This window comes from Trypanosoma grayi (genome assembly GCF_000691245.1).
Source record: "Trypanosoma grayi strain ANR4 Tgr_166_V1, whole genome shotgun sequence".
NCBI lineage: Eukaryota > Euglenozoa > Kinetoplastea > Trypanosomatida > Trypanosomatidae > Trypanosoma > Trypanosoma grayi.
In genome coordinates this window covers 1-20,121 of record NW_008825785.1, presented here as the reverse complement: position 1 = coordinate 20,121, position 20,121 = coordinate 1, and the positions used below count along the sequence as shown (strand labels likewise).

Sequence of the window (20,121 nt, the reverse complement as noted above, 5' to 3'; positions counted from 1 at the left end):
ATATATATATATATGGGCACGCATGCACGTGCAAAACCCCCTGAGTGCGATGCTGGATGGCGGATCGTCAGCGGCGGACGCGAGGCGTAGAAGATATTATTTTCGCACACATTAGTACGACGCCACTCCAAAACGGAAAATACACTGACGTTTCGAGGCGACTACGCATGCTAGGGAGTGGAGTGAGGGGTGCAGAAGAGGGGTAGCAGCAGCACGAGCGCACGCACAAGCAACAGCTACAGACGTCATGCTTTCTCACGCATACAAAGTACAAACGCACAGAGGCCTGGCCAGTAGCCACCACGCCTCCGCTCTCTCCCCCTCCCCACCGCACTCCTAAACCATCTGTCTATAAAGTACAATAGCAGAGCAACAAGGACGTGTCAAAGCATATAATATGATTGTACAGCCTGTCAGACACTTTTTTGTTTGTTTTCCTTTCCCTTTTGGCTCTTTATTGATTGACGTTGTTGTTTTCTTTTGCGCCCGGCTATTTTGTTGTTGTTGTTGTTNCTGCATGCCGCTCCTTGCTAGGCGGGAGAATTTCGCGTTTTCCGCATTAAATCATTGGATTCATTTTTTTTTCTTTCGTTTGCTTCCGAAATCCCTTTCACTTTCGTTGCCACCCGTTGCTGTGTGTGAGAGTGTGGGACGCACACGCACGCACACACCAGTAAACAAGACGCAGAAAAAAAAGAGGCACAACCCCCTCCCAAAAAAAGAAAAGGAAATAAAATTTGGGAAACAGAACACTTGATTGGCAATAATGGGGATGGCGTTGGCAACCGGAAGGGCAAGGGCCCTCCTCCGCCCCTTTTGTGTCCGGTCCACTGAGCCCACGCACACACACACACCTATATATATATATATATAATATAAACACAGAGACGCAAGTCATCGGGCTTGCGGTTTGGCAACATTCAGTCGGGAAANTATATATATATATATAATATAAACACAGAGACGCAAGTCATCGGGCTTGCGGTTTGGCAACATTCAGTCGGGAAAACAGAAGAAGACGAACGTGAGAGAGGGATAGGGATAGGGATAGGGAGGAGGAGGAGGAGGAGGAAGAGGAAGAGTGGGTGGGGAAGGAGGGGGAGGGACGCAGAGTGAGAAAAAAGGCCCAAAGGTTGAGGATATGCCGCAAGCAGCACGCATCATATTGACCACACATTGTTCTTTGTTCTTTCACCTTTTACTTTCCTCTCTTACTGTTAAGCCCCCATCTCACCTCGCCCGCCCGGATTGTCTCATACGTACAACGTTAGGAATGCGTCTTTTATTGGCGTTCTCCCCATGTATGTGTGTGTGTGTGTTTCTTCCATCGTAGCTCACTGTGTTTTATCTGCTGTATGCCTCTCACATCATTGAAGACCCATCAACTGAGTCAGAATTCCATCGTCATTGTCGCTATTGTTGTTGCTGCTGTTCTTCATCGTACGGAGTTGACGGGAGACGCTCGCATCGGTTGAGAGACGTAGGCAGGCGCACTTCAGTGTCGGACAGCAGCAGCTCAAGTCCGTTTGCCGTGAAACAACAAAAACATAAACCCAGAATCATATATGCCTGCTGCAATTGGCCAACCGCGGACCACATCAAGCCGTCCGGCGACCGACACAGAGAGAGAAAATGACCGAATGGACGGAGGAGAGGAGAGGAATAGAGTGCAGCACGCCTACACCTTCTTCGCGAGCTCCTCCGCGTGTTGCATCTCCAGCAGTGCCTTCTGCAGCTCGCCCAGCTGCACAGTGAGGGCACGCACACCAAAGAGGAACGCCTCCAGGCTGTGAATGTCTTGATTCGACAGAACAAACTCCTTTCGCTCCGGATCAAAGAAGTTAAGCTGGCGCAGCATCTCCGCGCCCTCTTGCGAGGGGGCGACCGAGGTGCGGTCGCCGGACATAGAGGAGTGCGCTGACGGCGAAGAATATGAGCCAATGGACCCCTTCAGTGGTTTGCTCTGCGTTACGGGTTCAATGATGTTCCTCGCGGACAACAGCATCCGCACCGTATCGGGGTCAGACGACGTCCCTGTCTTTACCGTCGGTACCTGCTGCTGCTGCTGCTGCTGGTGCTGCTGCTCTTGCGCCTGTTGGTTGCCCTCGTGCTGCTGCTCCTCTCTGTTAGTCATCTCCTCTTCAAGAGCGCCAGACTCTGGTAGCCCCCCTTTGTTGCCATGCGAAAGGTATCTCTCGCCCTTGGCGCCGTCTCCGCCCTGCATGGTTATGTCGAGGCTGTTGTGCAGCTTCTTGTGTGATTCGTCGTTGGCATCCTTCGCGTTGCTCTTCTCGTCGTCATTGTCACTGAGATCCACGACGGGATGCCGCAACGCCCTATTGAACAAGCCAAAAAACGACCGGTTAAGGGTGAAACTTTCCTTGAACTTTTTATCCTTCTTTTCGTCGTCGCTGGCGTTGTCGTCATCGTTGCCCTTCCCTTTGCGTGCGCTGGCAGCTGCCTTACTCAAGAGGTGCCGCTTCAGCTCCTCCTCCTCCTCTGGCGTGAGGTTGTACATCAAGTAGCCCTCCCGCTTCTTCCTGGCAGCGTCCATCGCGATTTGCCGCGAACCCTGCAAATCCATAGACCACCGGTCGTGGTTGCTTACACTAGCTGGCAGCTGGCTGGCGCTGCCACAGTTGCTTCTGTTTTCGCCATCCCCACCACTGTCCTCGTCGGAGATGTCGCCGCCAAGTCTGCGGCAGATTGTTTGGATGTACACCTCGGTGATGTTCTGCTCCGCCTCCAGCATCCCGTGACGCAGGCGAGTGAGATGACTCGTCGGCACCACTGTTGTCTTGCCGAGGGACAGCAGGTAGAGGTCAACGGCGGCGTAGAGTAGGTCACACAAGTCCTTTGCGTAGGGCGAGATGCGGCGCAGAACGACCCAGTGCACTGACAGCTCCGTTGTGTCGTCAGCTTTGCTCGACATGAAGGTAAAGTACGCGAACCTCATCATGGACACAATCGACCACAGATTCATCTGTGTGTCTATGAGTTTCTCCCACGACGCCGCTGGGAAGTCGGCGCCGACAAGCGTCGGCTCCGTCGAGGCACCAGGGAGGAAGATGGCCTGGCGCGAAATCTTCTTGTACCATTCCTTGAGTACATCATTGGTGACGGAGTTCACCTCGCCTACATCCTCCGGCATGTCAAGGTTGCGCAACAGACGACACGCCGTCTCGCGGAAGCAGCGCAAACTCACGTCAAAAGACATGTGCACCTTTCGCTTCGCCCGCATCGGCCACAGCACCATCGTAATGCAGAAGTAGATGAGAATAGCAAACACGTTCTGCTGAATACGAACCATGGCCGCACTGTCGTCCTTGTACTGCGTAATGACGGAAATAACACTGTTGCAAATCGCGTTACCCGCCGCAAAGTAACTAGGGCTGGTTTGAATGTACGATCCAATAAAGGAGAGGACGGCTACGGCGATGTACAGCACGAAACGCTTCCCCATCGCTATCTGCACTGCGAGCAGGGCGGTGAGGGAGCCAAGTACGGTGCCAAGCACTCGATTCACGGCGTACGTGAAACTCTGTGCGCCGGTCTGGTTGTACACAAAGGCAATGATTGCCGCACCAGCAACTGGACTTGTGCCGCTGCTGTGGAGCGCGTACACCTGAAATACACCGGGCAACGTCATACACAACGCGAGCTTAATTGCCTCCTTCGCGCGCCGTGTGATGGTGCGTTGGTGAATAATAGTGGTGATGAGAGCGGAGAAGGCCCTGAATGAACTGAGCACGTCGTTGATAGGTGTCTTCATCCACTCCAGTATCGTGCTTGGGTACTCTTTGTCAGGGTCGAAGCGGCTAATCACCTCGCAGAGCTCATCCACACTGAACATAAAGAACCCAAGCAGCACGTCGGACTCATCGGTTTCGTACATTTCGTTGTTAAGAATCACCTCCTGCCGCACCTCCGAGAGGCGTTCCTGAAAGCGCTCCCGCGCCTCCCTGAACATCTGAACGTCATCATTCTCCACCGGGTGCTTGAAGTCTGAGATCTTGAGGATCATGTTGTCCATCGCGGAGGAGATAATGGCGAGGTCCTCCGCGATGGCATTTCCAAATGACACGCAGAGTGGAGTGTCGATGCGCTGCGGGCTGTCGCCGATGAGCTCAATCACCTGCACCATGGAGGAGAGGATGTTGAAAACATCCACCAGGAACTCGTGTCGCAGGCTAATTGCAGCCATGAAGGTGCCGCTGTGTGGTTCGTAGCCAGCCTCTTCAAAGTACATCGTCGCCTTTGAGATGGCCTTCTGCGCGGTGGCGCGCAGCTGTCTGAGTCGCACAATGTGCAGCTCACGCTCCAGCGGGGAACGCGTCCAGAAACTTGAGCACGTTCCCTGCACATAGATGCTGAGGCAGTTGCCGAGTATTGAGACATACATCTTTGAAAGATCGCTCGACCACCGAATGTTCGGGATGAAAAAGGCTGCCAAGCCGAATCCAAGCGCGATGAGCAGCGTGATGAAGTAGTCGCCAACAAACTTAATGCCCGTTCCGGCAGGATCAGACTGCAGCTGCATCAGGAATACGGCGAGACAGTACGCACACGTCTTTTTCACCTGCTCCGCAAAGAAGGAGGTGAAAAGCACGAGCAAGAAGAGAAGCATGAGAATCAGCCACGAACGCCTTGGATCAATAGCAATGACGATCAGGAGCATTACGAGGCTCAGCGCGTACCCTTTCAGGGCGATGATAAACTCCCGTAACCCCGAGCCAAAGGTGGGCATCGTGATCCAGAATGCAAGAAATGCCACAGATGATGGCAGAGGGAAAATGTCGGCGGTTGCCGGTTCCAGCGTGAGGATCATAGTTGGAAGAACGGTGAAGAGCGATGCACGTACTGTCCAATCCAACTTCTCCCAAAATAATGGTGCAGAGAAGATGTTAAACGTCTTGATGCCAAAGCCGGTAAGGGGGATGAATGACCGCTGGTCCCACGGGATGGCGTGTAGGGCGGTAGTTGCGTGCTCCTTGAAGTGCCGCTCCTCATGCTCCTCCTCATCGCCGCCAGGGAGGGGTTGGGGGCCTCGGTTATTTCTACCACCACCACCACCACCACCACCACCGCCTCTTCCACCCCCACCTCCACCTCTACCTCCTCCACCACCACCACCACCACCACGCCCAAACAGTGAGGGTGTGCCTTTCGGCGCGGCTGTTTCCGAGGCAACCAGAACAGGCAAAGCGGTATCCGTTGCGAAGAGTGGCGGTGGCCGCGGTTTCTCCTTTTTCTTCACACCAAAGAGTGACATAAACATGTCTTCGGCATGATTACCGAGCTTCGCCTCCTTTGGCGTCAAGTTTCCAAGGTTCATCGAGCTACTTTTGGCGTGGACGCTGAAGCGTCCCCCACCCGTCCCGGTGGAGGAGCCACCGGGAGAGCCACCAGATCCAGCAGGGGGCCCTCCTGTCGCTGGCCCTGGGAGGCGCGTGTTGTGCTTCGCCCGTATTCGCACATGCCGCCCGACAAACTGATCTGCAGTACTTTCACTGATCGAGGCGGCCCGCATCTCCATGCGGGGCGTCATGGGCGATCCACCGCTGACTTCTGTCGCGCGTGTGCCGGCAGAATGTGACGAGAGCGCAGCGGACTGTGGGTAGGCACCACAGCTTCGTCCGACAGGACTCATTCCCCCAAAGGCCCCCATATCCGAAGAACGCAGGCGGCCCATAGCCTTCCGCTGCCAATTTGGCTGGCCCCTATCGGCGGGAAGGACCCGATCCAAGAAATTGTCATCTCGCGTCCTCATATCGTCTAGCTGCATGCGTTCCGTCGCAGAAATCCACGTAGGCGCACCTGATCTCGTTGCCCGATCTGCCCGCACATTCGTCGCCGTCATAGGTCTTTTGGAATGTACAGAGGACCCAGCGGCGCCGCTGCGAAAGTCTGCAGATGATATGGTGCGGAAGCTGGGGCCCAAGACTTGTGCCCCCAGTGACTCCGGCGCGACGTAGGTTGACTTGGGAGATACCTGCAGAGAGGCTATATCACCCATGGATCGGACACGCTTTATTTTCGCATCTTTCTTGGCGCGTGGACTACTGGTTTGCTGCGGAACATGCACCCCGCGGACGCTGACGACCGCAGGAGACCTCATTTCCGCATATATACCGTTTGACCCGCTCGAGTCGTTCAGTACAGGTGTTACACTCCTCGTCGAATCGCCGTACAAGGAGACAGGTGAGGCGCGAACGCCAAAAGAGACTTCACCGGCATCACCCAAAGAAAATCCACGCATGGCAGGCCCTAACTCGCTTGGCATTTGTGTTGGGTTGCGAGCGCGCGTCTGTAACGGCTGCAGCAAGGCCGATGCCTGTTGTGGATCCAATGTTTGTGCCAACGGCGTGGGTTGCAGATCCACCGTATTTTCAGCCGCAGGATAAGGAGCAGGTGAACGAAGAGGAGCAGAAAATATCACAGGTGTAGGTAAACTTTCGGGCGTAGCTGCAAGTGTAGGTGCAGCTGGAGTTGGAGCTGGAGTTGGAGCTGGAGCTGGAGTTGGAGCTGGAGTTGGAGCTGGAGCTGCCTCTTGAAACACACTCTCTGACGCTTGAATCTCAGGTGCATGACCTTCCTGCACTTCGAGAGCCCGTGTCGATACGAAACTTTGATTCTCGGTAACGCTTCCTGGGCCCCGAATGTGATCGCTCCCTGGCGCCAACGTGCTGCCCGCAGAGGCGCCGAGTCCCGGCCCGCCACTTGCCAACAAATCGCTCAGATGTCCGTCAAGAAGAAAACGCTCAATGGCAGCGGACTGCGCAATGTCAATGCGAGGCAGCCCGGATGATCCCATCCGAACTCCTCCTGTATTAAGACTGGAGGGCACCAGCGGCATCGTCTGAGACACACTCCCCTCCGTCAACGGCGTTGACGGTTCAGACGAACTCATTGCTCCTTGTTTCTCCCTCTATTTTGTTGTCGTTGTGCGTGTGTAAACCACCACCTCTGGCAATTATTTTACCTGTGTCGCTGTATTTACGGGGCAGACGTATATAACTTTTTTTCTTTTTCTTTTTTTTTTTTTGGTTTTGGTACGAGCAAGATATATCGCTCTTGCTCCCTCCCTATATCTCTCTCACACTACCTCTCACCTTGTCAAGAGCACCGACGACGACGACGACAAAAACAACACTAATAAGGAAAATGTGCGCCCCCTTCTCCTTTTTTTTTTCCTTGCCTTTTTTTTTTTTCGTAATATGTGGAAGGTGGGCACGACCTCCGAGTGGGTGTGATGTGAGTTCTCTCTGCACAGTCCCCCCACTCTATTCACCCCAACGAAAAGACGACTCCACTCAAATAAACTATCAGAAAGAAAAGCAACGCGGAGCATACATTCGCATACACAGATGGTATGAACGCACTTCCAATAAGATGAAGACACCACAGAAGTCTCACAAAAAGCGGTTGAAAAGGTAAAGCTGGGAGATTTTCACCAGAGAACTACATAACAGTTAGAAGGAAGGAAAAAAGAAGGAAGGAAGGAAGGAAAGGAATTCACATACCTCACACTCCTTACTCCAGCCTCCCTTACTGCTGTAGTTTCACCTCTTCATGGTGTTTTTGAGCCCACTACTACCTTTACTCACCCGCCTGCCCGCTCCCAGTCATTCAGAAAGGCAAAAAAAAAACAAGTGGTCGCCTACTGAAGCGGAGGCGTCTCGTGTGAATCACCTCTTTGGATGCAATGCAGCTATCGCCAGTGCCGCGTTTCCCGTGCGCCACCGATACGTAAAGTATAGATTCCATCTTGCGGCCCGCTGCAGAGCCAGCGTACATTGCTCAGGAACACTGTACTCGTATGCTACCTGCTCATACAGTGGAATGGCGAGGTGGTGCAAGCCGAGGTACTGGAATGCTCTGGCGCAGTTGTACACCGCCTCTCCCAGGCGCTGCGCATCAATAGCGCACACCGTTTCTTGATACCTAGCGAGATAATGCCACCCAGCAACCACACAGGCGTCCCGCGCCCGTATCTTCTTCTGGTGGCTGATGAGCATGTACGACAGACCCACTAGAAAGCAAACAAGGACGTCGTTGGGGCGCTTTTGTAGGGCAGCAAGGTACAAGTTGAGTGCGCGTATGTACGAACGGCGAAGGAAGTAGCGATTCCCGAGCAGGATAAGCATTGGTGGGTCAGCTTGGTTGCGGTCTGCGACAAGGCGGAGCAGAATGGCGCTGCCATCCTCCACGCGGTTCAACACACTGAACAGCAGCTCAACCACACGATTTTTTTCTTCCTCACTGCATTGCTCTTGGAGAAGACGGATGCCCACGCGGTAGGCGTCCTCGCTTTCCTGTGATGCCAACGCTGCACGCAGCACGGCCCAGCGGAGCGGCCGCTCAAGGGCACCGACGTGGCGAAATATGCTCGTCCGCGGGCACCTGGTGAGGATGACAAATGCAAACTCCTTTGCCTCCGTGAACTTTCCAATTGCGGTGTAGCAGTCAATCACAGTGACGGCGAGCTCGACAAATCCGGCCCGTCCAAGGACCCCTAATGCGTCTCGAACCGTCACTCGCATGCTAGAGGGCGCTGGTGGAAAATTTAAGCCACTACTACCACCTCCCTCACCAACATTAAGGCCGCCGGCATCTAGAGGCAAGGCTGCAGGGGCAGCAGCAGCAACGGGTGCAACTCCGCTAGGGTCCCATGGATTATGTGGCGCCACAGGTGCGTCATTGGTAGATGCCTGCATGAACAGTTCTCGCATTGCCGGGTCGTTAAACTGCTTGCTCACTTCTTCGAGAGAGGGGAGTTCGTAGTGCGCGGCGGTGCCGTTGTCGTCATCCTCCCCTACATCACGCAGTGCCTCCTCCAACTCGGTGAGATCCCGTTCGTCCAACCCCTCCTCCTTCACTTTATGCCCCTTGTCACCACATGCCTCATCCTCCTTTTCGGTCTTGACACCCGAAGCTTCCTTGTCCTTGCCTTTCTCTTCGTCAGACTCCTTCCAGAAGGACTCTACCCCGAGATGTGTTACCTCTTCGACGCGTCGCCGCCTCTTCGCGAGCTGTCCATCTTCCTCCACATCCTCACTTTTTTCGATGTTGTTGGTGTTGTTCTTTTTGGTGCTATTCTCCTCCTTGTCCCCCGCATGGCGGGGCCGCTTTGTTGGTTTGTTCTGGCGATGAAAGCGGAAGATTGTCGAGCTGTCTTTGAGCCGCTCCTCCTCATCGGCGCGTGCCCACCCCGCTGCTGTTGACGCTGCTGCGGAGGCGCCATAGATGGAGTTTGTCAGTGGTGCACTCCCGCGGCGGGCCAAGTTGGAGCGAAACGTGGCGCTCGCAGCCCTGATGGACGTGGCAAGTGTGTGTGAGAGGCGTCCCATCGAGGAAGCCGCCATACTTGTCAGACGTGGTCCATTAACGATTTCGGATATGGCAGATGGTGGAATAATGGCGGAGCTTGCGCGCGACAGAGTCGGCATCGACAACGGTGCGCTGCTGCGCCTCGACGAACCGGGTGCAACGGACTCCGTATCACCGTCTTCTTCTCCAGAGAGGATAAGCTCGAAGATGGAGACGCCGAGTGCAATGGCCTCCACGTACTTCTCTGCCCGCGCAAAGACGCGCACGAGCTCCGCGCCGAGTTGAATCCGCTCCAGCGGCGGCTCGTCCTCGCGTGGAGTGAGGACCACTACCGCCTGATCCGTGTCCTTGAGTTCGTACACGTACATGCGGCCAAGGGCAAGACGTGCTTGCAGATGTGTCGGCTCCACCTGCAGCACGCGGAGGAAGTCGTTGTAGGCCACCTCTGTGTTGCCCAATGAAGCCTCACACTGGCCCTCTGCGAAGAGCGCCGCAGCGAAAACGGTTTTCACCTCCGACATCTCCTCCGCATCCACATCGGCGTCACCTTCGGCGGTGCTTCCGCTGCTTGAGAGGCGGAACTCGTGGTAGCGGCGAAGAGTCTGAAAGATCAGGTGGGCCTCGGTGTGCAGCCCAACCTGTTGCAGCGCGTTGGCAGCGTCGTAGAGCACATCGCCGTACTCTGCCATGGGGCAGGTGTCGACTATGTGGTGGAACACCTCACGGCACTGTTGCTCGAGGCCACCCAGGTACGCATACGCCACACCGAGACGAACAAGTAAGTCGGGCGGAAGCTCCAGTAGCTGGACCTGCATACAACCTGCAGTGAACTCCATGAGTCGCACTGTATCAAGAAAGTGCCCCTCTTCATTGAGTAACTCCGCGTGCACATTCACGAGGGTGAGGAAGTTCTTCTTGGCCGTCGGTGTCTGAAGTTCAATGGTGTCGCCGTAGAGGGAGTGTACCACCGCCGATGGGGTCGTATCTACAACCGTCTTTGTTGGAGGAGCTCCGCTACTACCTGTCATGTTCGAGAAGTCAAAATCATCCTCCTCCTCCTCCTCCTTTGCCATCCCTTCCACTGGCACAGCAGATGCAGAAACGCTAGCAGACGCGTAGCTTGTCCCCTCCTTATGCTGCTCCTTCTCCCCCACTTCCGTAGTGTCGTTGTTGTTGTTATTATTAATATCTGCATCGTTATCGTCGTCAATGCCAAAGAAGCGCACCCGCTTCGAGGTTCTCCGCTTTGTTGTGGATGCGACGGTACCGACCTCACCTTCGCCGCCGTAGGTGGCTGTGCCTCCTACACCGGTATCTGCAGCGGAAGGGTCAAGCTGTTTTCTCTCCGCCTCTATCGCAGGAGTGGGACGGAAGGCACTTTTCAGACTCGACTCAATCAAGCGGTGCAGAGAGTTCCACCGGCCAAGCTGAAAGAAAAGAGACGAGAGCAATGCAAATACTTCAAAATCACGACAACGACTCCCATTCCAGAGTGGAATTAGAATGTTCGCCGCCCGCTTCACCTCTCCGAGTCCAATGTACAGGTCAGCTAGTTGCAGTTGTAATGTACGGTAGCGCGTTTTATCCTTTGTTTCTAACGCAGATAACCTTTGCAAGCATACCGCAGATTTATAATACAGCTGCTCCTGCAAGAACTCATGCAGCAGCTCCTCCCACAGCACCGTATCGTTTGCTAGAAATGCCTGCAGCAGTCGAAAGTCACTGGCCCGATCGCGATGCCCTTTAGACTCGGCAATGACAGCAAGAAGGGCAAATAGGTGATCTGTGGGATGAATACGCAATGCCAGCGTCGCCTCTCGTTCCGCTCCATCTTTGTCGCCCTGGAGAAAAAGATTTTGTGCCTTTGCCACATGCTGCTCAAAGCGTTTGTGGAGTTCAGCGCTATTGAACGCTGATCTGCCTGTTCGTCGGCGCCTCTTCGGTTCCGATTGTCTTTCAACAACCCCAAGAAGAGGGTCTTGTGGATTGGACGCCATCTCTATTCGTGTTTATTCCCGTCAGCTATGAAGGCCCCACCAGGATGACAAGTCTATATTGTGAAGTTACCTGCACACACCTTTCCACCGTCGCCTTCCTTGTTTTCCTTTCTTTATATGTACAGGTATGTGTCTTCGTGCCTGTGTACCTTGGATTTGGTCCAGCCCGTGCGCACCCGCCACGTAGTCTAAAGGTAACCTCTACCCACTGCTGGAGAGTTGATTACCCTCAACAACACAAAAAAACACCTTACATGAATGAAAAAGAAGAACGGTAGCAAAAGGCAAACCAGATCCACAGTTTCATTCGCATTGCGCACGCGCATTATGTCTTTAACCCCACGCGGTGCACCACCTTCTTCAGCCTATTAAACCACCATAGAGCATGGAGACAGAGTTCATAGTTTACCATTCTGTGTTGCTGTTTCGGTTTGTTGTTGCTTTTTTTTTTGCTATTTTGCTCTTGTTGTTGTTGTTGTTGTTTTTGTCTCTCCTGGCGCTCCTGGTCGCTTTTCATTCTTTCCCCTCATCCTTGGCAAAGGTGTGAAATGGGTGTATGCATTGGGTGGTGAAAATAGGGCGGGTGAGGGGCACGCAACGCCCACAGGCACAAGAAAATGTCAGTCCTCCCCGCACCACCAATGAGCTCAGGCACATAGGAAGAACTGCCGCACGGCAAGGGAAAAAGACGCCCAAAGGGTGAAGTGTGTCGCTTCACCCCATACCTCTCCCTGCCTCTTGTATTATAGCCCCACCCCCTACAAACACACACACACACACACAGACAAACATGCATACACCCGCACGCACATATACACACCTTCGCCCCCGTCGCAATCAGGTTCCTTCAGTGCCACTAACTCTGTGGCCTGTCTCGGCTCCTACACCTTTGAAGCGCCAAGCTTGCTGTAGAAGTGGAGCAGAATGACGCTGAGAACGAACACCCCGGTTCCGACAAGCACGTGAAAAGGCTGAACCATAAACCCAGTAAGTTCTAAATCGTTCACACCCGGATGTGGCACCCCCTTCTTCTGCATCATTTTCATCTTTTTCTTTGTTGATCTTCACTTCGTTGCTCACAAGATCGGTGTGTTCAGGATACCGTAACGGGAAAAAAAAGAGAAAAGAGAATGAGAAAAAGGCACTACAACGACGCATTGTGATGAGGAGAAGAGAGAACGCAAAAGAAGAAAGAAACACGAGATCTTCCCGGTGCAAAAACAAAAAAAAGTGACGGGCAAACTCTGCCTCCGTCCTACGACCGAGCAGAGAACGACGTAACTGAGATGCAATCAATCCCGTCCATACTGTACACCGCAGAAGACTAAAAGAAGAACAATAATAATCACAGAACAGAGGAAAGGGGGGAAAAAAACATCCGAGAGAGGCATCTGCACGCTTTAACACAGGCTGATAGCCCCAGTACTTCGAAAGGTGGCAAACATCTTCCCCTTTCCTTTTCTATTGTGTCACATGGTGTGTGTGTGTGTGTGTGTGTATGTGTGTATGTGTTTCATTCCGGCATGAAGGCGAGCTTCCCCTTTTCCTCCTTCTTCTGACCTACTTGCTGAGATGTCAACTCAGCGAGCTGCTTTTCCTTGTCAAGGAGAGCACGCAGCAATTCCTTGCATAGGAGTGCCTCCTGCCCAGCAAGCTGTTCAAATGGATGAGTCTTGGAAGGATGCACACTAACTGCAGCATCACAGATTGCCTTCAGAAACGACTTGCCACACGTTGAAGAAGAGCTTCCTACGGCTCCAGTGGTTTGTACGCCCAGAGTGGTGTGCGTATTGCTTCGTGTGTCGCTACTTGACGGCCGCCCATCACCTTCCGTCCACTCTTCCATATCCCGCTGCGCTCCCCCGCTACACACCCTATTATCTTCTTCCTGTGTCTTCCTTGGAGGGTCGCCTTGCTTGGCTTCACCCAAGAGCGAAGGGACACCAGAGACATCCAAATCAAATGTGGCGGAAGGACTGATGGATGGGTCACTTATGTTGATGGTAGAGTTCGCAGGCACATTGTCGACCGTGGCATGATTGGCTGCAGATTCTGAGCAGTCTTGATACGATGGCACCTGCTGTTCCTGAACAAATGAGAAGGTTGAAACACCTGTTCGGAAGGTTCCTTCCTCCTCCTTCACTACTGGTTGAGGTATAGGTGGTGGCTGTCGACGCGGTGTTGGTGTTACAAGCATGGATGTCGGTGAAAGCCCCTCTGATAAGTGATCTTCTCTCATGCCCTTAGAAGGTGAACTTCTTGTCGATAGCCTCGTCACTGAGACATTTTGAGTGTCGTGAGCCCACTCCAGTCGTTGATTGAGAGCCTGGCACATACTTTGTGCCTCATTAAGCTCACTCCGCGTGCGGGCGTGATTCAGCCGTTCTTGCTCTAATTCAGCCCTCACCTTCTCGAGTTCCTCTCTACTCTCTTCGTAAGATGCCAGTTGGTCTGACAGCACGCGTCGCTGCCACTCCATATTATCTTCATTTGCCTTTGCCAAGTTCGCGGCATGGCGCACTTCTAGTTCTTGTATCTCTATGTGGCAACGCGACTCAAGGTCTGTCTTCTCCGCTATAGTCAAACGAAGTTGCGACTGCAGGTCTTCCAGTTCGGCGTCCCGACCACGGAGTGCGTCATGGCAATCGCGAAGCTCCCGCTGTAGGTCCACATAATCTAATATCGACTGGTGGCTATGAATACAGCAGCTTTCCGGACACGGTGGAGGTGGAGGCTTCACATCCGTCTCCTTCTTCTTCTCTACGCCAATGGTTTTCTTTCGGCCAGACAAATCAATGCGCTCTATTGCCGGAGGACATGACAGAGATACACGTTTTTTCGATGGTGCTTGTTGCTGCCTTGATTCTGCACGACCAGCTGAGGCCCCGCCCAAATGTCCCTTTTGCTGCTCAAGAGCACGCTCCGTGGTCGCATGTACTGATGTATTTGGCTTCGATGAGCCTCGTTCTTGATCGGGAGTCGTCCGACGCAGCGGGCCCGATACGCCTTGATTATTGTGTGCTACCCTTTCAACACTCTTATCACGACTTTTTTCGGCTGTCCTCAGCTCCTCTTGTCGGTATCGCCCCAGCAAAGGAGTGGCTATTGTCGTGNACGACTTTTTTCGGCTGTCCTCAGCTCCTCTTGTCGGTATCGCCCCAGCAAAGGAGTGGCTATTGTCGTGGTGTGTCCCCTCCGCCCCTTCACATGAAGATTCCCCTGAGAAGAGTCTCGTCTATCCCCACTGCATGAGATTTCTATGCGCCGCGGCGAGCATGACTTACGCGAGTAGCCGCCTTCATCAGGAAGAGGTGGCGGCGATGCACGACGCTTGAATAGCGTTGTAGGGTAGTAACTGTAGCCACCAAAGGAAGACTTATACAACGCTAACTGCCCTTGGTCCTCAATTTCAGCATCACTCTCGTTGTTGGGGCCTCTTGTATCAAAAGTATGCCGCATGAAATCTTCTCTTGCAGCTTAATAAATGTATAATAAATTCAAGAAAAAAAAAATAAATGGTGTTCCAAGAACGAAAAAAAAAATGATGTTCAGCTATCTCTGCGCTTGTCTGTTATAACAACCCAGTATCATCCATGAACACAGAGAACAGGCATTTAATGAAGGCATGGCCTCCATCCTCAAAAAAACATTCCTACATAGAGTTGTCTTAATTTCATCCGCCCGCTCACCCTCCAAAACAAAAAAATCCCTATCCGTTTCTATTACGAAACCTCCCATTTGCTTCAGAAAAGAAATTAATTTGCTGGTCTTAAGCAACTTTGTATCACAAAACCGCCTCTTAAAGACGAGAGCGCTCATTGAACAAATTGATAAGACCGTTTGTTGATGAATCATGGTTATTCACCTTGGATCCAGTCTTGAGCTGGGGAAGAATTGACTTGGCGAGTACTTTGCCTAATTCAACACCCCACTGGTCGTAGCTGTTAACACCCCAGATGGCTCCTTGTACAAGGACCTTGTGCTCGTACGCAGCGATGATAGCTCCCAATGCACGCGGAGTGAGGGCATTGACCAGCAAAGAGTTGCTGGGGCGTCCTCCGGTGAATGTCTTATGAGGAAGGAGTGCGTGAATTTCCTCTTCCGATTTCCCCCCAGCAGCAGTCAGCTCCTTTCGCACTTCCTCAGGGCTCTTTCCAACCATCAGCGCCTCCGTCTGTGCAAAGTAGTTGCTCATCAGGATGCGATGATGATCCCCAATGCGATTTTGGCTGTGAACAGCACCAATGAAATCACATGGAATCAACTTGGTACCTTGGTGAATGAGCTGATAAAAGGCGTGTTGGCCATTTGTACCAGCCTCACCGAATATTATAGGACCAGTCTGAGTTGACACCACATGTCCATTCTTGGTAGCACCCTTACCATTACTTTCCATGTCAAGCTGTTGAAGATATGCTGGCAGCCTCCAAAGGTACTGATCATATGGTAGAACTGCCTGAGTCTCGGCACCAAAGAAGTTGTTGTACAAAACTCCAACCAGGGCAAGAATGATGGGCAAGTTCTGGCTTGTTGGCGCATTGATGAAGTGTTCGTCAATGATGTGAGCACCAGTCAGCATCTCCACAAAATTGTCGTATCCAATAGATATCATTAAAGGCAAGCCGATGGCCGACCACAGCGAATACCGGCCACCAACCCAGTCCCAGAATTGAAACATGTTGTCTTCATCAATACCGAACTCCTTAACCTTCCATGTATTGGTTGAAAGTGCAACAAAATGCTTGGCAACGGCACCGTTTTCACTTATGCCACGAGAATTCAGAAAGGTCAGTAATGCATTTCGTGCGGAAATAGCATTGGTAAGGGTCTCTTGTGTGGTAAATGTCTTGCTTGCAACGATGAAAAGCGTTGCTTCAAGATCAACCACCTTCAAGACCTCTGCCAAGTGTGTTGCATCGACGTTGGAGACAAAGTGCATTGATATATTTCTCTGAGAGAAGGGTCTCAAGGCCTCCGTAGCCATCACAGGTCCAAGGTCACTCCCTCCAATCCCGATGTTCACAACATGACGGATACACTTGCCGGTATGGCCCTTCCACGCGCCGCTCCTCACCTTGTCTGAGAAGTCCTTCATCTGTTGAAGCACGTGGTTCACAGCGGGCATCACATCCTGCCCATCCACCATAATAGAGCGATTGCTGCGATTGCGCAAGGCAATATGAAGTACAGCGCGATTCTCGGTTGTGTTTACACTTTCACCGTTGAACAATGCTCGCATATATGCCCGAACACCGCGCTCCTCAACGAGTGCAAAAAGTGCATCCCTCATTTCATCATTGATATGTGTTTTTGAGTAATCCAAAAGGAAAAAGTTTTTGTCCATGCTCTTCAGGTCCACCTCCACCGAATACCGCTTGAACCGCTGCGGATCATTTTCAAAAAGCTTCAGAATGCTTTCAGAACCGCAGCGTTCGTATAATTCCTGAAGGCGGCGCCATGCGGAGCATGATATCAGGCTGTTATCGGGCTCAGCACCGATGCCTTTCATCCGTCGTATCACCTCGTGTGCCTGATTAAAAGACGAGACAGCTATGCTAGCGTTCCCTGGCGGAGCACTGCTCGCATTTACATGGGCAACCAGAGCATTCACGTATTGGTCCATGGCTTATGTATTGCAGAAGAGAATAGTAAAACTTTTTTTTTTTTGCTTCAAGCAGCAGGAGGGGAAGAAGCAAGTAGTAGAACCCTTACCTTTTTGCAGTCAGAATTCAATTCCATTGGTACATAAATCAAACGAAATCACTCAGTAGGCAGAGACTGCAAAAAAAAAGCTCCTGCGTCAAAGCATTTTACTATCTCAGACCGAGAGCCCTGCTGATTTTCTCAAGAACATAATCCTTCTCAGCATCGTAGACACCTCCTTTACTCGGAATCTCAAGAACGCAGGGAATAGGTTCCTTGTGTTCTTCAATCAGATGACGGATGTCATTCGCTATATGTTGACATATTATAATAACGCCAATAGCATCATTGGCGCACATGTTAGTAAAGGCTGTTTCAATATCCACCAAAGGTGTAGTGGGATTGACCACTACATAGTTCGATGGAGCACCCTCCTTTTTTCCGGCATTCGGCTGAGCAGCAGCTGTTCGATTATCACCAGTACCGGCCAAAAGGAAACCGGTAACGGTATCCTCATCCCCAATAATGCCGACGATGCGCTCATCTCCGTTCTTGTAACGAGCTGTAGCCATTATTCCTACCTGTTTTCTGGCAAGAGAAATTATTTAACAAAATTAAGGAATCCGAGAGACTAATCTAGATGTATCTCAGCAAGAGGAGACAGCACATGGAAATTTGTACTTCAGATTGTTCACAGGTATTCTCAACTTTCAGTCACTCCCCACGGAACGCAAGCACCTTTGAGTCCCAATCACTGTAGCAAGGCTCCTTTGTCTGTCGGCCACCAAAATCGTCACGCAGCAAATCTAATGAAAGTAAAACACCGCCATTGGGCTGAGCCGTCACGGCAGAAGCACCTTGCAGGGCATCTGTTTTCCCATCATACTTTAAAGAGCTACTGGCCAATAGGTGGTTAAGCACCAAGTCCTCATCGACGAGAAAAACATTCTCCTCCCCCTCAACCAGCTCAAGGCGCCTAGCCATAAACTCGTCTTTCGGAACTTGCAGTGCAGGGTAGAAACCGTCCAGACGGTCTTCTGCTCTACCATCCTTATTGAACGAGACAAACGTTCGGCGCATAGCCTTGATGAAAAACAGAAAGACATCAAGGAAATGATAATGTGTCCGGGTTGATTCTAACACATAAAAAAAAACACTTAACTATCATAGTGAATAGCGAACTTGATCGCTTTGAGAACCTCAACTAAACAAACCAAACGCAGCTTGTTTTTCACCTCCCAGTTACGCAGCACTAAAACACTGATTATAGAAGTTCATAATGCACTTTAGCGGTCATAACGATCAGGCAGACGGACCCATTGGACCTTCTGTTGGGGAGATGTCACCTGGGTTTTCCTAAAACGGGCCACGGGGCACTCTTCCATTACCTGTTCCCCGAGATGCTCAATTTGCTTCGTTGTTGCATTTGGTGCATCTACTACTATTCTTATACCTCCCTCTGGTGTCTTCTCAAAGCGTATGTCCCGGATTTCAACCCCTTGACGCCGTGCAATGTCGCGTGCGTGAGCCTCACTGCACCACTCCAGTGCCTTGTCAAAAAGCCCTCCCAAGGGACCTCCAAACATTCCGCTCCCACTGCCTCCCCCAGAACCAGAGTCACTTCTGTCAGTTGAGCCGCCTCCAGATGGGCCCGAGCCTCGCGAATCTGATCCCAAACCACCCATAAAATTAGTAGGGAACCCTCCTTGAAAGGACTGAAGGCTAAATCCAGGACTTGACAAGGAAAAACCCCCATACTCCTTCGGATTGCATCCTTTACCAGGACAACCTCCTCTATTTCCCGTAAAAAGTCCGAACAACTTGGAACTGTCAAACCTCTTAACACAACTAATACTTGAGCGCCGCAACATGTCTATTATTTTCCTAATCATAGAAAGAGCCCAATAAAAAAAGCAGAATAGGCAACAACACAAGTTGGATCCGAACGAAAATATACCACAAATAGAAATATATATATATATATATATACAATAAAACACGTATAGAAAGCAAACCAGAAACCCACCCTGCTAGAAAACAAAATCCCCCCAGTTGAATGCACCAACCACCCCCCAAAGCCTCCAAACTTCGCGCGCGCGCGCGCAGGATCAGGGGCTACCCGCTGGCCAAAAGCGTGGCCGCGGCCCCACAAGGCACAGCAACCACACAAAACCCCAACCCCCGCCACCCGATCACAAGAAGACAACCGGACCTTTTTTTTTTTGGAAACGGAAACGGCGCGCGAGAAATACCCTCCTCCCTCGCGACCCTGCAAAAAAAAGAACATGGTCGAGCAGCGAATCCGAAAAATTCCGGTGCCGGGGATCGAACCCGGGTCTAGCGGGTGAGAGCCGCTTGTTCTAGCCACTATACCACACCGGATGCAAGCAAACTCAAGTTTTGCTATAAAATATTAAACCTTACAGCGTCAAATGGAAGACGGCAAAGCCACGGAACCTGACCCAATTACCCATAGGGTACGAGACGGGACCGGAAATGTTGCAGATCTTAACTTCTGCAAAAAACGGGATTTCTGTTGGTGGCGCACCCAAAATGAGAAGCGCTCTCGAATAAGCGAGCGGAGATGCGGAAGGAGAGCGCTCGACTCTCAGAAAGAGAACCGGATATTTTCGCATTGGAAGAGAAAACCTGCTTATGCAAAGCCTAAAGCGACGCGAGAATTGGAGGGAGAGAGTCCGGAGCCCATCGGTACACATTTTGGGGTGTTTATTTTGATCATAAAGATAACGTGGTGGTTCAAATTGAAACATACTAAAATTCATTAAGCTTTTTTCCACCACCGGAGGAAACAACGGCTGTCAGCGAGGAAGCCTTGGCGTCTCGATTTCTGGACGCTGCGGCGGTGCTTGGCATCGGTTTGTTTACATTTTTTTTTTGTGAGCTTGCGAAAGGAATGGTTAAGCCTTATCCTACTTGCTAAAAGGGAATCCCATAATCCATCATAATACGTGTCTTCTTATCTTGCGTAAGGAAAGTGTCGCAAAGTGTAAGTTTGAAACGAAAGGTAAGACACAAGGATTACAATGTTACCCACCAACCCCCAGAAGGCCCTCATGGATGTGGAATGGATGATGGGCCTCTCGGCTCTCAGGGCGTTCATCGAATATTGCGGACAGACCCCGTTTTCGTT

At 51.7% G+C, this 20,121-nt stretch overlaps 10 protein-coding genes and 1 non-coding gene across 11 annotated transcripts; all 11 read right to left on the bottom strand.

The window, feature by feature from the left end:
- Positions 1-1,678: 1,678 nt before the first annotated feature.
- DQ04_01661090 (TcC31.22) lies at positions 1,679-6,910 on the bottom strand (the record flags this gene model as incomplete). Its single annotated transcript, XM_009310995.1, has 1 exon — positions 1,679-6,910. The coding sequence occupies one exon, from the start codon at positions 6,908-6,910 to the stop codon at positions 1,679-1,681; it is 5,232 nt and encodes a 1,743-aa protein (XP_009309270.1).
- A 778-nt stretch (positions 6,911-7,688) lies between these two features.
- Positions 7,689-11,327, bottom strand: DQ04_01661080 (hypothetical protein; the record flags this gene model as incomplete). The annotated part of the gene is made up of 1 exon (XM_009310994.1): positions 7,689-11,327. One exon carries the CDS (start codon positions 11,325-11,327, stop codon positions 7,689-7,691), a length of 3,639 nt encoding a protein of 1,212 aa, XP_009309269.1.
- An 837-nt stretch (positions 11,328-12,164) lies between these two features.
- On the bottom strand, positions 12,165-12,485 carry DQ04_01661070 (hypothetical protein; the record flags this gene model as incomplete). The annotated part of the gene is made up of 1 exon (XM_009310993.1): positions 12,165-12,485. The coding sequence occupies one exon, from the start codon at positions 12,483-12,485 to the stop codon at positions 12,165-12,167; it is 321 nt and encodes a 106-aa protein (XP_009309268.1).
- Positions 12,486-12,840: 355 nt separating this feature from the next.
- On the bottom strand, positions 12,841-13,806 carry DQ04_01661060 (TcC31.20; the record flags this gene model as incomplete). The annotated part of the gene is made up of 1 exon (XM_009310992.1): positions 12,841-13,806. The coding sequence occupies one exon, from the start codon at positions 13,804-13,806 to the stop codon at positions 12,841-12,843; it is 966 nt and encodes a 321-aa protein (XP_009309267.1).
- Positions 13,807-14,429: 623 nt separating this feature from the next.
- On the bottom strand, positions 14,430-14,786 carry DQ04_01661050 (hypothetical protein; the record flags this gene model as incomplete). Its single annotated transcript, XM_009310991.1, has 1 exon — positions 14,430-14,786. One exon carries the CDS (start codon positions 14,784-14,786, stop codon positions 14,430-14,432), a length of 357 nt encoding a protein of 118 aa, XP_009309266.1.
- Positions 14,787-15,126: 340 nt separating this feature from the next.
- Positions 15,127-16,950, bottom strand: DQ04_01661040 (glucose-6-phosphate isomerase, glycosomal; the record flags this gene model as incomplete). The annotated part of the gene is made up of 1 exon (XM_009310990.1): positions 15,127-16,950. The coding sequence occupies one exon, from the start codon at positions 16,948-16,950 to the stop codon at positions 15,127-15,129; it is 1,824 nt and encodes a 607-aa protein (XP_009309265.1).
- A 190-nt stretch (positions 16,951-17,140) lies between these two features.
- On the bottom strand, positions 17,141-17,542 carry DQ04_01661030 (ATP synthase subunit; the record flags this gene model as incomplete). Its single annotated transcript, XM_009310989.1, has 1 exon — positions 17,141-17,542. One exon carries the CDS (start codon positions 17,540-17,542, stop codon positions 17,141-17,143), a length of 402 nt encoding a protein of 133 aa, XP_009309264.1.
- A 142-nt stretch (positions 17,543-17,684) lies between these two features.
- DQ04_01661020 (hypothetical protein) lies at positions 17,685-18,050 on the bottom strand (the record flags this gene model as incomplete). Its single annotated transcript, XM_009310988.1, has 1 exon — positions 17,685-18,050. One exon carries the CDS (start codon positions 18,048-18,050, stop codon positions 17,685-17,687), a length of 366 nt encoding a protein of 121 aa, XP_009309263.1.
- Positions 18,051-18,256: 206 nt separating this feature from the next.
- Positions 18,257-18,556, bottom strand: DQ04_01661010 (hypothetical protein; the record flags this gene model as incomplete). The annotated part of the gene is made up of 1 exon (XM_009310987.1): positions 18,257-18,556. One exon carries the CDS (start codon positions 18,554-18,556, stop codon positions 18,257-18,259), a length of 300 nt encoding a protein of 99 aa, XP_009309262.1.
- A 724-nt stretch (positions 18,557-19,280) lies between these two features.
- DQ04_tRNA030 lies at positions 19,281-19,352 on the bottom strand (the record flags this gene model as incomplete). The annotated part of the gene is made up of 1 exon: positions 19,281-19,352. It is a non-coding gene; the product is annotated as a tRNA-Glu (tRNA).
- Positions 19,353-19,390: 38 nt separating this feature from the next.
- On the bottom strand, positions 19,391-19,741 carry DQ04_01661000 (hypothetical protein; the record flags this gene model as incomplete). Its single annotated transcript, XM_009310986.1, has 1 exon — positions 19,391-19,741. The coding sequence occupies one exon, from the start codon at positions 19,739-19,741 to the stop codon at positions 19,391-19,393; it is 351 nt and encodes a 116-aa protein (XP_009309261.1).
- Positions 19,742-20,121: the final 380 nt, after the last annotated feature.